The sequence below is a fragment of the Dendronephthya gigantea genome, unplaced genomic scaffold (genome assembly GCF_004324835.1).
Source record: "Dendronephthya gigantea isolate DGI-Jeju-01 unplaced genomic scaffold, DenGig_1.0 000083F, whole genome shotgun sequence".
Taxonomy (NCBI): Eukaryota; Metazoa; Cnidaria; class Anthozoa; order Malacalcyonacea; family Nephtheidae; genus Dendronephthya; species Dendronephthya gigantea.
Genome location: NW_021163093.1, coordinates 789809 through 804464, shown reverse-complemented (window position 1 = coordinate 804464; position 14656 = coordinate 789809). Strand labels below are relative to the sequence as shown.

Genomic DNA, 14656 nt, shown 5'->3' with positions numbered 1-14656 from the left:
ACTCTAAAATCAATCGACAGTTAGAATAACCAGGATAGCGTGCATGACCTTTGCATACAGATGCTGCGAGAACTTTGAAAACACCGAAAACACAAGTTCTCAAACTGTTATTGCTCGATAATAAAGTATTTTTGTTAGTCTGTTGATCTCTTTCAACAGCAAACTCACCGAAATATTTTTCCATGATTTATCATTTCTCTCATCCAATATATTGCTGGCAGGCTCTAATATTTTAAGGCTGCCATCAGAAATATTTAAGTTTACGATTTTTCGAAGTATATCAACTGTGTAACTAAGAATTTTTGTATCAGCGCCATTCTCTCCTACCGCCACTTTATCAAGATCTGTGAACTCTGTCAGTTCGTTTATAATCTCATGTGCACGTTCTTTTCGTACTTCATCTGATACTTCCTCACTATAAAGTTCGTCAACCTAAAAAATTGAATTACCCAGTTTAGAAAAAGTGGGATTTTAGAGGATTTTACAGTACGCTTAACTTGTTTAAAACAGTAATAGTTCTTGCGTTCCACTGATTTCCTCCATAGTTTAGTGCAGGGTCGATCGAAGTATTGGAAATGAGTAGAGGGAACACGGGCCGAACCGTGAAAAAGAGCAGATGACAGAATTCGACTACAATATTTATTTCTATCGGAAACCCAGGGGATATTCTTTTAAGACCAATTAGCAAATTTGTTTATATTTTTAGGAAACAGTCAAAATGCTTAAATATTTACTACTTCCCGTAAAAGGTACCTTATTTAACATTTTACAGGACGTATTTAACACTTAACCATTCTGATTGACTTAGCCTGAAAAATAGCGACAAATATAATTCAGTAATCTGTCAGCCAACTTGGATCCTTGTATTTGCCAAGATGACGAGGGTCGCCAGTGAAGACGGTGTAGTTTCATTAGTTTGTATTGTGATCTAAAAGACTTATTCGAAAAATTGAAAGACTGAACAAAAACGAGACTAAAAGTAAAACCGAAACTGCAGTATGCATTTGCCATAAAATCACAGAAGTCTGTATTAAAAAATGAAGTATATGTCTAAATTAGCTTCCCCTACTACGTTTAACTGATTTATAATTATGAAAAATACATCTTACCTTATTGTTTAGTTTCCCAATCTTAGCGATTATTTTTGATTGCGTTATCATATCTAAATAGTTATATGTTTAACTGAGCATTTGCTATTGTCGTCGATAGCTGTATGCACTTGTTAGGCGGTGGAAATGATTTTTTTAGTTTCCACATATTTCGAGAGATCCTTCATTTTATGTTATACTTGAATTGAAATATCGAATTAAATGCACAAATTGACTAAGAATAATTGTACAAAACTATTGTTTGTGCGGAAGTTGACAATTAGTTAAGGTTAAGTTTAAAGAAAATTTCAAAGTGCCTTCAAAATTAACTCCTATCAATGCATCTTACGTTTTTCACATACAAAGGATTTCTTATGAGAACATGGTACATCATTCCACCTTCCATCTTTGCGCATTTCAACACAGTCTTCCCTTCCTCCCAAATTATTTGGTTCGTCTTTCTGCCAATTGCTATAAGTTGCGTTGTAATTATTCAAATAACACCACAACATATTACATCTCTTCAAACCAATCCACAATTTAGCATTTGGAGACTCTCTGAATGTTAAATTGATAAAACCGTTAAGTTCATCTCCATCAATACTGACAAGTTGCGCGCCCATTTTTTTGCATTCAGCATCTGCATCGTTCCAGTCCAACTGAGTTTTGGGATACGAAATGTACGTGTAGCAAAAGTCAGATTCTTCCTTGTCACCCGGGCACACTATAGAAAGGAACAGCTTACGCAATAATATTGGAACTTTAATCAAAATATAATTTAGTAGAATTGCTTATTCCTTATCGCTGGACATGTGAAATTTCAGCAATCAAATTTCTTGGAGAGAAAATTTTATGAAAGAGAGATGTGTGAGGTAATTTTTGAGAAAAGGGATTGAGCAAATAACTGATCGAGCTTCTTTCATGAATTCATGAGACCAATATTACTAATACACAGCCTTCTACACTATCAGATGGCTTCCAACAGAACAGAGGACTCGTGGTGGTAAGCTAAACAATTCCCCCAAAGTATATGAATTCCCCAAATTTGCATGACAGGATCCGAAACAGCAATATTTTTATAAAATGAGTACTGTTCGTCTTTCATGTCGCAGTCAAGGGCATAGTCTTCTGTACACGGTACGTATTTGAAAAAAATCTCAGCTTCGTGGGTGGTCGTTGAGTGGTCGTGAAGTTTTACATATTAGATGTATGCATGCCGAGATAATGTTGCTAAATATGGCTGGTTTTTATATGACATAATTTGCCGTTATTCACAAGTCGTAATTCGTTGTAACTCGGTGCTGTGCGAAATCCGATATATGAAAACCGAATTACGAAAAATTGACAATCAATGACGACATGTGAGTTACTATTATGTCATATTAAGACTACGTTTACACTACTCCGGATCGGTCTGAAAACGGTGCAAAAAACGGGGTTGCGTTTAAACTGCACCGGGGCGGGTTTTTTTCCAAAAAGTCACCTTTGCCGTAGCGACACGACCACACTTTCTAAGACTACAGTTTACACAGCTCCGGAGCGAGAAAGTGACGGCAGAATTTGACTGCGTTTACACTGCTCCGTTTGAATTCCGATACTGTCTCGTAAGCGTTTACACACAAGCGTTCTTCGCTGTCAACAATGAACAATCGTAAATTCTTCGCGGGAAATTGCGCCATTTCTTTCTGAAACATTTCTTGACGTTTATATCTGTAGTCGTGGGTCGCAAAAACAATGAAAACAATACCGCCGATAGCGAGAAAGGTGCTTGTTGATAAATTGTTCGAGAATTGTTCGCTATATTGAATTGCGGCAACAACGCGCCAGGCATTGTGGCGGAATGGTATCAAAAGTGTGGCGAAATATTAACGGTGTAGTGTTTACACAAAGCCGTGTAGCGCTCCGTTTTCGTTCGACCACGTTTAGAAAGTGTGGTCGTGTCGCTACGGCAAACGTGACGTTTTCGAACAAATCCGCTCCGGTGCAGTGTAAACACAACCCCGTTTTGATACTTTTTTGCACCGTTTTCAGACCGATCCGGAGTAGTGTAAACGTAGTCTAACTGATCGTGATATTCAGAACAGTACTAAAAAAATTATCCCAACTTAACCGACATTTGTTCAGTAATACTTCACCAAGTTATCGCTTTCTAATGTTCCTAGGAATAATATTACTGATATTACACAGCCTTCTACACTATCAGATGGCTTCCAACCAAACAGAGGTCTCGTGGTGGTAAGCTATACAATTCTCCCAAAATATATGAAATATATTCCCAAAAAAAATAATTATTCATGCTTTAGACTGCTTAGTATCTTAGTATCAAGATTATAGAAATCAGTCATGCTGTTCCGCAGTTATTCAGTTCAGCCGTGTGCCAAGCCATATCGCAGGAACGGAACACCAACGATACTTACAAACATGCAATCGTGATTAATAATTGAAGAACAACAATGATATGGTGGCAGCTAGATCGATACGGCTTGAGATATATACATGCGATTTAGCCATGCGAAAAAATTATATCAAATATAGCGAATATTTACAGTTACGAAGCTTTGTCACACAACAACTGTAAATCAAAGTCTTACCTTGGCAGATGAACGAGTTGAAACGAACTAAAAATATCACGAACACTAGCAGAAAACGGTGTTTAACTACCATTATTCATCTATTGTGTGCTAAACGTCCTTACTTTGCTTCTATTGACTATGCACAGGCTGCTTGAGAGTCGAAGAAGAAGGTATTGTAAATCACAAAGAAAACAATGTCTCGGTTCTTTTCTCGCGAAGTACTGAATAATATCGATTCCAGGAAAGCAGTCTTCGTTTCAAAGGACGTGTACGGTTTTCGGACTCTGATATGCAAAATTCTGTATATATTGCAGCCAATCCTGCTTATATATAGAATAAATTATTGTAATGAAACAGAAAGCGAATATTCATGTATGCAACACGTTCATTAATTTGTCGTCACGTCTCCGCTATTGTCATTGAATGCAATACTGTACAGTGTGAGTCAATAAAAACTGACACCTTTGAGATTCAAGTTAGCCGCGAACTTATGGCTGGAATTTGACATTTCCCATTGTGTACAATCAACAAGACATGGTTAATTAATGCGAAAGTGTTTAAACCAATTGAACTAATTCCACGTTCTTTTTTATCACAGAGCTTAGAATGCATTTTAACTCCCAAAGGGAACAAACTTTATGTTCAAGGTTAATTAATGGGTTCACTTGTTTGATATGCTTCGTATACCCATAAGATATTTTAGGCAACTTCTGTCTCATTACAGCCGATTACATGCAGACACATTGCAGCTAATTTGAATTTCAGTTTTTTTTACTCACCCTGTACAAATAACGAATGTTTATTAGTGCAGTGGTAGGAATATTTTCACGGTCCACGGTTGCGAGAAGCATTTTGACGGATGCGCTTCGCTTAAACCATTAAGAGTGCAATGCACAATTGCACTCTGGAGACAGCAATAGAACACACTACAGGGTGTCCCAAAAAAAGAAAACTATTGAAATCACTCATTGTTAAAATTTGAATGCCGTGTTCACGAATTACAGCCCGTAGGGATTTAATGCAACTTATAAAGTGCTAAATGCTTTGTGTTGCTAGAGAAAGGGGACTTGTCGAAGGTCATGGTGATTGAGATCCACATTTAAATAATGTTATCCATATTTGTAAGTTGTAAATATTGTTAATAAATATCATTTTGCGAACAAGCAAATTTTACTGCATCATATGCATGCATAAAAATGAGTATACATGGCAAACATTTATACACTTATGGGTCCCAACAGAGTGCTTAGGCATTCAAACTCTAACAATTGCATTGTTATGGGTGATTTCAATAGTTTTCGGTTTTTTTGGGACACCCTGTATATCACATGACCATGCATAATCAACCAATTCAACGATCTAATAGTATACAGCATAACTCCCAGCTAACACACAACGTTATCTCAACGTTTGCCAAAGGTTATATTTTGGTGGTTAAGTCGTGACTAAACCGTAATACAACGTTCTCACAACGTTGTTTGTCCTAATTCATTTTAGACGACGTTGTATCAACGTTGGTTGAACCTTGGATTCATCCTGGCAATCACGTTTATCTGATCGTTATAATTATTCTGACGTTGCAGTAACGTTTGTGTTAACGTTTTGTTTGTGTTAACGGCATGTTTTACTGTAGAAAACGAAAATGCCAATATATACACATGCTCCAAATGTATGTTTATCGCGAATCATCCCGGCCAAGCGGGATGGAGTGTTTATATGGCAATTTTCCATCCCGTCTAAGCGAAATCCCGGCACTTCTTGCGGGATCCCGCCTACGCGGGATGGAAAAGTGGTCATATAAACACTAATTAGTGTTGATATTACAAGCGGGATCTCGGAAACTGCCCCGTCCCGGCTAGACGGGATCATATAAACAGGCCCTAAATTATAAAACAATTATATTATTCAATAATAAAACAGGCTAGTTACTAAAGTAGCTGACGCAGCCTTGCTTAGAACCACGTTTATAATTTAATAATTTCATTTTCGGATTTTCTAAGCTTTCAAAGGTCGGTCTTAACGAAGCTAGTCAGCTAGACACCTTTCTTAGGTGTTTATAACTATTTCACAACGACACGCTTTTTAAATATAGGGCTAATTGTATACGAGGGAAAAAGGTCGCCACTTCTTTTTCCTTGTATAAATAAATGGCTTTAAAACCCCGGCCTACAGTCAAGAAAGTTTTCTTCCACATGTTTTCCTTGACACTTTTTGATTGCTCGCGTCCACGAGAAAAAATTGGCGAATTTTCCTTGACAAGATGTCTTGTTCAAAAGCTAGTCATGCTAACTTTGAAACAAGGAAAATTATTCATGTCTACGGCCGTCAAGGAAAAATTGAAAAGGAATTGTGCAGCGGGGAATTGAGCGAATACCTGTATATATTCCAGGAAATCGGGCGGGTTTTATTGTAGCTATATATAGTTTATTAAAAATGCAGGCTCGACTGCTCGTAAAACTAAAAAAATTGCCCGGCAGTTTCCATATAGTTGGAAACACGTGTAAACGGCTTGAACTTAATTGTTTCTCTCACTGAGCAGTAGAATTGCATTGCAAGTTGCAAGGAAAGTTTCATAGCGTATAACACCGTCTTTCGGCAACGTTACATGCACGAGACCGGACGAACTTGGCGAAAGGATGAAAAATATGACCTGTTTTTTGCATTAAAACAAGGAAACTGGACGAATTTGAGCACCATCCCAAATTCGTTTCTGGTTCCTTGGTACGAGGTTGGGCCTTAGCTAGATGGCTTAATGCAAGGGGGGAGGTGTATAATCATATATTCATGTTTACATACGTATTATATGAACAATATCAGATGAGTATAGGACGAATATATGGATACATAAAAAGTACGAATTTCATGCAAGTTCAAAATACGTATAGTCTCAATATATGAATAGTGTACGCTTGAGTCGTCGCATGTCAAAAATCAAAACCTGTTATGTTGTTTTTCCTTGTTTTCTGTCTTTTTCCTCTGCTGATTTGCTGTAGAAAACTTTTGCCGAGATTACTGATGCCATTGGAATTTTGGATTTTGTTGGACTAGTTGCACTTGTTGAAAAAGTAGAATCTGTACAAAAAATAAGGAAGCAGTAAATTTTTTATGCATAATCATAAATATTAACTCATCCTTTCCATATCAACCCAACTCTTTTTTTTCATACTTTTCATTTCTTTTTCGTGAAACAGACCGTAGTGGATGGTTTTTGGTAAGTAAACTTCTACATCTTCGATCTTTATCTATAATCTGTATGGTACTGAGAACTCACTAGTATTTCGCGAATATGTAAATATTAAACGAAAGCTAATGTCCGCCAGTTTATATCACTAACCTGCACTGCTACTGGCATTTACGTTGTTCATTTTCTTTGCATCTCGAGCTTTCTTTACGCTGCTAATTGCTCCGTAAACCTGGAAGAATATTAAACAGCGTTTTTTTGTACGAAATGTTAGCCTAGGTGAAATTAGGAAAGTAAAAGAGAATCCAATATGAGAAAGGGTATAAAAGAAAGTGCAAAAGAGATGAAACTGTATGTTGCTACTCTAACTTGTTAACTCTACTGGTTAAAATTTGAGTATTAATGACTAAAGTACTGTAAATGGTGTGATCATTGCTGTTAAGTTACTGTTAACTGAGTTACTAATCAATAAATGAAATTATTTGAGGAATTCGAAAGAAAATTTTTCCGTTTGCAACACATGCACAAACTACCTTTTTATTTATCAGCACATGAAAAACGAATATCATTAGTCCTTGGAGAGAGTTAAATATCGCGAAAAGATATTTAAAGGCAATCGCATCACGATTGAACACAAGCAAACCAAACACCCAGGTTAGTCCAAGTATTGGAAGCAGAACAGCGGAACCTTTGACACCAATTTTTGCTTTTCTTAGCTTTGTGTCAGTTTCTGAACGAGTTGTGCCCACGTGGCTGGAGGATAAAGCATTTCTTAACGCCAGAACAAAGATTACCAAGTTGATCTGGTGAAAATTCATACATACGAATACGATAAGACTACAGAGAAAGCATTTAGAAACAGGGGTGCGGAAATGTGAAGAATTGTCCAGTGCGCACACTATATGCACACTTACCAGCAAAATTATTACGATAGTACAAACAAATATCCAGAACAACGCACCATCACCACGGCACCAGCAGGCATGATCCGTTATGAAATCTTTTCGATCATTTGCACCGACTAAAACTGGCACAAGAACAACTGGGATTCCTATATAAAAAATTGATTGAACCAAATTGAGTCTTTGAATCATCGTTTTTTCCATTCCTGATTACTAACTTGAAACACCGGCTGCAAGTGCAGATCTCCAACTTTTACACAAATTCACTGCATGTTTTTTTAATGAATGTTTGGTTTTGGGAAAAGTGAACATGCAAAGTTTTAAAAAGATTACACTGCTTCACAATAGTTTCATCTTCATTATAATATTAAGACAATAATAAAAATTAAACAATACTTACCCCAACCAATAACGTAAAATGCTTTCAGGTGTTTACCTCCCAAAGCCAAACCCGAATAAACATTCACCAGTTGAAGATAAATTATGATTCCCTCACAAAACATCCAGCCAAATATAGCAAGGATAGAGAAGTAAAGTAGTATGGAGATAACTATACAAGTGGTCTAAAAAATAAAACAAGGAAAACTGCAATAGTTATGCCTTATGTAGCTAAACAACGGTTTCTTAGAGTGGATTAGAGCAAGTTTCTCTGTGATGCAGTCTTGAATATATCTAAATTTTCCAAATATGAATGTCTCTTCAAATGTATGCCGTTAATAATCCAGGTGCTCTCGCGCCAAGTTCGCAAAGCATTAATTTGCAAGCAAATAGAACCATACCAGAGATCAGTGAGCGCGTTTTGTTTTTTAAATTTTCACAGCGAAATTCCTCAGGCAACAATAATCCTCAGCTATATTTTTGCCCCTCGCTGCTTGTTTTTAAAGCGCACGAAGCAGATCGGTTTGATCTTGCTCTGATTGGCTAAATTTCCGATTCAGATCACCTGGATATAGCGTAAAACGTATAGGAACCTCGTGTTTTTGTGCAGGTCCAGCTATGATAGCAAATATATCCGTCATTCCAATGGCAACACAGAGGTTTAAGAGGACTTGGGATGGAATATTGGTCTTGACATTCTTATGAAGACTTTTCCAGAGTAATGCGTATGTTGCAATCGTTAGAAATACACCAATCAGCGACAGAGAACAGCCAATGGTGGATATCACCTCCAAAGCTTTTCTTTCACCTTTACTTAACTTAAAAAATATCATAACGCAATAAAATTGGAATCGAAAGGCAAATTCTCCGACGAAGTGACAACTGGGTCAAAATTTTCGAAAAAGAGTATGTTGAAAAGCGTTTCCATAATCAAAATAAGAAGAACCTTCGTAAATTCATTGAGTCTTACCAGATTTCTTGAAATATCGATTGTAGCAAATGCTGTGAGGTGGTTGCATTCACATATCGAGCGATTTCTGCCTGACTGATCTTCGACTCTAATACAACCATCTGTCTTCCACCTATTTTCACCTGACTCTGGTATCCAGTATGCGCATTGTCCATCGTCATTCTAAAAGGATTTAGTGCAAGTCTAAATAATTACACAGCCTATAATTACCAATTCAAAATACCTTAATAACGCTGATGGTTATTCATTTCTCAAAAATATTTTTACATTAGTTAAATGGTCAAAAGTTATTTCCTAATAAAGCTATGGGGCTATTGCATAGTATATTCGGTTAATTTACAGTAGTGCGAATAGTTGAATAGTTGAATGGTTGAATACTATGAATATAGCTTATTGCTTTCATCATTCGTTTCCTCGCCATATGAGTTGGAATACAATTTTAACAGGTTCGAAATTAAATGTAGATGCAATTAACATGCTTTAGTTTGAATTACATGCAATTCATATCGAAGTTTCTAAACTGCGAAATCGTTCGAGTTGTTTTGGCTTGTGAAACGAAAGAATTAAGCTACTCCACCAATAAGGTAAAATAATATCATGACTTTTATAATTATTATGACCTTATACTAGCTAAAATTTTGAAACCGAACAAAACAATGTCAAAGTTTCAAAAGGATCACGCGAAGCGACTGTCAACAGTCCAAAAACAAGAATTTGAAGATGTTAGCATTTAATTACACGAATATTTAGTCTCCAAGGGGCTCAACCAGATTTTGACGACTATTTGTATTTAAAAAAGGCATAACTACCTTTCCATTTGTGTCCCAGATGATCTGCACAGGCTGTGTAAATTGCAGTATCTTTGACTGAGGTCGAACACTTGCAGTAATTATCTTACTGTTTACTTTCACATAATCATCGCTGGTGTGAAATTTCTCTCCAAGAAAGGAATTTAATGTCTTGTACCAGACGACAACAGCAAGACTTCCAGACTCCTCAGGGATTGCATCAGACGAGATGATGAAGGATGCATTGGGGAAATTTGTACGTCTGTCCACAAGCGTAAAATTCCCTGTGTTTTCAATGTATCTGACTCGTAACTGTACGTTTGAACTGTTTTGACTGATGAAACCATTCGTGTTGTTTTTTATCTCCTCTCCATATTGGAGTCCGTAATTTTCTAACGTTGTTACCAAATCTGGAATGACATTTATTTCCTAGAATAAGAATAGTGCCGGTTAAGAAGGAAATGGGCTGATAAAGACTGCTTGAGTAAATCTGAAATCAATCGACAATTGACTAAAAAAATCTTATGTCATAATTTATAGTACAGTTCTTAAGGCCCTGGACATACTATTCTTCAATGCGAGAACCATATTTTAGGTGGACAAATAATAGGAAAATCTTATTTAAATAATATTTAAAAAGTAAACAAAACACGTCAAATATTTCACGTTTTGTACTTGAAAGCAAAATGTTATTGCAGTTTAATCACCAAACTCACTGAAATATTTCTCCATGATTCGTTATTTCTCTCATCTAGTATATTGTTGGCAGGATCTAATACTTTAAGGCTGCCATCAGAAATATTTAAGTTTACGATCTTTTGAAGTATTTCAACTGTGTCGCTAAGAATTTGTTTGTCAGCGCCATTTTCTCCTCCCGCCACTTTATCAAGATCTGTAAACTCTGTCAGTTCCTTTATAATCTCTTGTGCACGTTCTCTCCGTACTTCGTCTGATATATTCTTACTATAAAGGTCATCCGCCTAAAAAAGTATAAATTATCAAATGATAAGCGTAAATTGTGTGTACATGTATGCATGTGGTAAATACAAATAATCTATTCACTTTTTTAAAGAAAACACCATAAATCCAGAGGTTTTTTAAAAATAAGATATGTTTTCGCGATTAACCTAATTAACACCTTTCAGGCACTCTTACATTAAAGCACGCTCCAATATTTCAAAATACTGGTAACTTAACAAATTTTCCACCCATTTCCGTCAACAAATTTATCAAAATGTTAGCAAAATAATTTATGTTATAAGTGCCTCTTCTTACGTGCAACAATAATTCGATAAACTTACCTCTTTTTTCAGACTTTGAAGCTCAGCAATGATCTTTCTTTGCGTTATTACATCTGCAATCAATAAATGTGTAATTGAACTCATTAAAAAATATTCTTCGATTTATATAATATTATTCTTCTGTTAGAATAATAAGCACGCTAATTAATGAAGAAACCCAAAAGAACGCCTGCATGGAAATAAATAATTTAAATCCTTTGGCTTCTTCTCGTTTATTATACTCAATGTAAAATGGAATTTAATGATTTCGCCCTTTATTCTATTAGTTGAAAGAACGGGGACAAACGACTTCAGGCGAGTGATGACACACAGTTATGTCGAGACGTCTCACGTCTTCTGACGTCATAATCTCAAACCAGCTGGCTGAAGCATGATTTGCTTTGCAAGACTATTTGGATGAGAGGGAAGAAATATTCAAATTCATATACAAGCCGATAAGCCTTACGTTTTTCGCAAATGAAAGGATATGTTTCAAAACAAGGTGCGTCATTCCACACTCCATCAGGCCACATTTCAACACAGTTTTCATTTCCGTTGCTATTTGATGGCTGTCCTGTGTACCAGTTGGTGTACGATGTTGGGTAACCATTAGGATAACACCACGACCCACCGCATTTTGACATGCCTATCCACCAGCGATCATTCACAAACTTGCTGAATGTCGATTTAAGAAGATCGTTAAGCTCGGTTCCGTCAATACTAACAAGTTGCGCCCCCATTTTTTTGCATTCAGCATCTGCGTCGTTCCAGCTAAGGCGAAGTGCTCCACTGGAAGGCAGAATATATGCGTAGCAAAAGTCCGACTCCACTTCGTTGCCTTGGCATACTATTGGAAAATAAAAACTATATTATATAAAATATTTAAAAGTGGAAAAAGAAATATCTGGATTATATTTGTGGATTCTGGACGTAAAATTATTACCAAGATTAACCTAATGATCTCATATTATGTGTTTAGTGTAGGGTTAAAAATCACGGCACTTTTAGGCGTTAAATAAGAAAATGATGACTTTCCCGAATGACTTTATATTAATCTGACTCATTACTTGTGTCTGGTATATTTGAAAGTACAGTAAACGTGGGAGTGAGATCAACGGATGATAATTAATTAATAATCGCGGTGGGGACTGTTGACATTAAGCTAACAGGCACACCATGCAGGATACATACATGCGGGGTGTCTAAAAAAACGCAACCACTTAAATATGCGAGAATACTAATATTCTTCGGGTTTGCACCGTAGTTCAGGTAAAATGACTTTTGGCATTTTAAATGAAGGACTTAGACTCCCAGAGGTGCTTATCCAGTGGCGCAGCTAGCCTGACGATTTCATCCCGCTATGTAAATTTCGAGTTATTATAATTATTCATGTCTTTAGAAATCTATTGTTTTCACAGTCAGTGAATATTAAAATATTAGCATAGCGGGACAAATCGACAGGCTGGCTACGCTACTGTGCTTATCTATTGCGCTTTAGAGCTGCATTAATGTTCTCGCATATTTAAGTGGTTGCGTTTTTTTTGAGACACCCTGTACTGCACTAGTGTTTTTCATTGAGGTCCTGGGGTCAGTTGTATACAAGTCTAGTTAATTACTTTTAAGTGTAGTTAAGGACAGAATTGGCCAATCACAGTTGTGTATTTCTGAGGTAACTACGATTTGACTATGCAACGTGTAGTTAAATAGTTTTATACTAATAGTTTTATACAACCGGCCCCTGCGTGATACAAGTTTCTTCTAGATATACAGGGTGTCTCAAAAAAACGAAATAGAATAATAGACCTTTACGAAGCGTATATTGAATTTAATGATTTAATCTATATAATTTTGCGGTATGAAAGAGCAAGCACTCAGGTTTCTTCAGTTCATTACCACAAGAAACGATCAGATATTTTTCAAGGCAAAACAAGGCAAATTTGATTTTATTACGAGCTTTAACGCGTGTAAGCCCTTATAAGATTGTCTATTCAATTTCCAGCGGTAAAAGAATATGGTTTTCATCGTCAATTCATAACACAAGATTGTTTGGTTATTTCTAGCCATTATGGCGTAAAAAGATATTGTTAGAATGCCAATTAACCCCTTCTTTTACGAAGTCAAAATTAAATCGTTGGACTCAAGTAACTCAACAATTATAATGCCTTACGGTATTACGATAACTTTTGTACATAACAACTGCTAAACGAAGTACCTTGGCCAATACACGATTCCATACGAAGTAAAAACATCAAAATAACAAACGGAAAACGGTATTTCACAGCCATCAAGCTTCGTCAGTCAATTGCAGCAAACTCTTCTTTGGCTACTTGAAGTATATACGCGGCCAGAGCATATAACGCATTAAAAAGACAAAGAAGACGCTTTCTGTTCTTGACACGACAGAATCTATTGCTAGAGAGCAACGCAATGATTATCATTACGAAAGATAGTTGTGCTTCAGTACACCTGCACTGTCTATGTATCGCAATTATCCGCCTGTTTATATGTAAATGCAGGCCTTCGCTTTTTTTTGTCACGTCTTATGTTATTATCTCAAATCCACAGGGAACTTAGACAATATCACCATTAACATGCTTTACATTGCTAAAGCTTGGTTTTCACAATAGCATTTATATCATAAGCGTAAGACAACAATGGCCGTTTTGAATACAGAGATAAGGACAAAACTAATTTAAATCTCGGCTATTTCTTATCCTTAAAAAATGACTGTGCAAACGTCACGACATTTACGACAAAATAGAAACCAGGCTTTATGCTATATATACAGGGGCGCCGGAATATCGTTAATAACGGGGCTGGGCAGATATTCATAATTATATTAGTGTTCGCAGATCGTAAAAACAATCGATTTCAAAAGGAGTTAATAATGCAGAACACGAATATATGAATATCTGACTAAGTGATTGCCAAAAATTCACCGCTCTGCAAGGGCTTGCTCTCGAAGTGCTTTCTTAGTAGACCTAGTACTTGAGAGTTTATGTCTTTTCTCGCTAATACGAAGCGGTTTAATCCGCTATGGGAAGAATATAAGTAATACATAAACATTAAAGTTCAGCAAATCCCTTTGTACAAGACATTCACTTTATAATGAATAATTTTTAATTGATCAGAAGAATTTACAGATATTTCTGTTGATGTTTGTTTGTTATAAACACAAAGCACGCAAGAGAAAAGTGAATTTGCTTCTAAGTATATATAAGAACACACAACGTGAAAAATCATCTTCTATGCATATACCTAACCAGCAATTATGATTATGATCATGGTACAGACAAATGCCCAGTCTGACCACTCACCATAAAATCTGATATCCGACTATAGCACTGACACAAAAATAACAGGGATTCCTGTATAAAACTGAACCAGTTAAGAACATGAGCTGGGTTGGGAGAAGCTGGAGCACATAGGTCTCTGAATTACCCAGGAATTGAGAGATCGAGAGTGGTTTGTTCTATAGTGCCAGCGGAGAGAAGTG

General features: G+C 36.3%; 1 protein-coding gene across 1 annotated transcript; it reads right to left on the bottom strand.

The window, feature by feature from the left end:
• Positions 1–1423: 1423 nt before the first annotated feature.
• On the bottom strand, positions 1424–13572 carry LOC114533019 (adhesion G protein-coupled receptor L2-like). The gene is made up of 12 exons (XM_028554595.1): positions 13373–13572; positions 11627–12007; positions 11182–11234; positions 10597–10860; positions 9902–10309; positions 9093–9254; positions 8716–8940; positions 8145–8307; positions 7757–7893; positions 7376–7645; positions 6996–7074; positions 1424–1812 (listed from the first exon to the last, which is right to left on the bottom strand). The coding sequence occupies exons 1-12, from the start codon at positions 13443–13445 to the stop codon at positions 1424–1426; spliced, it is 2604 nt and encodes an 867-aa protein (XP_028410396.1). The 5' UTR covers positions 13446–13572.
• Between the last annotated feature and the right edge of the window lie 1084 nt (positions 13573–14656).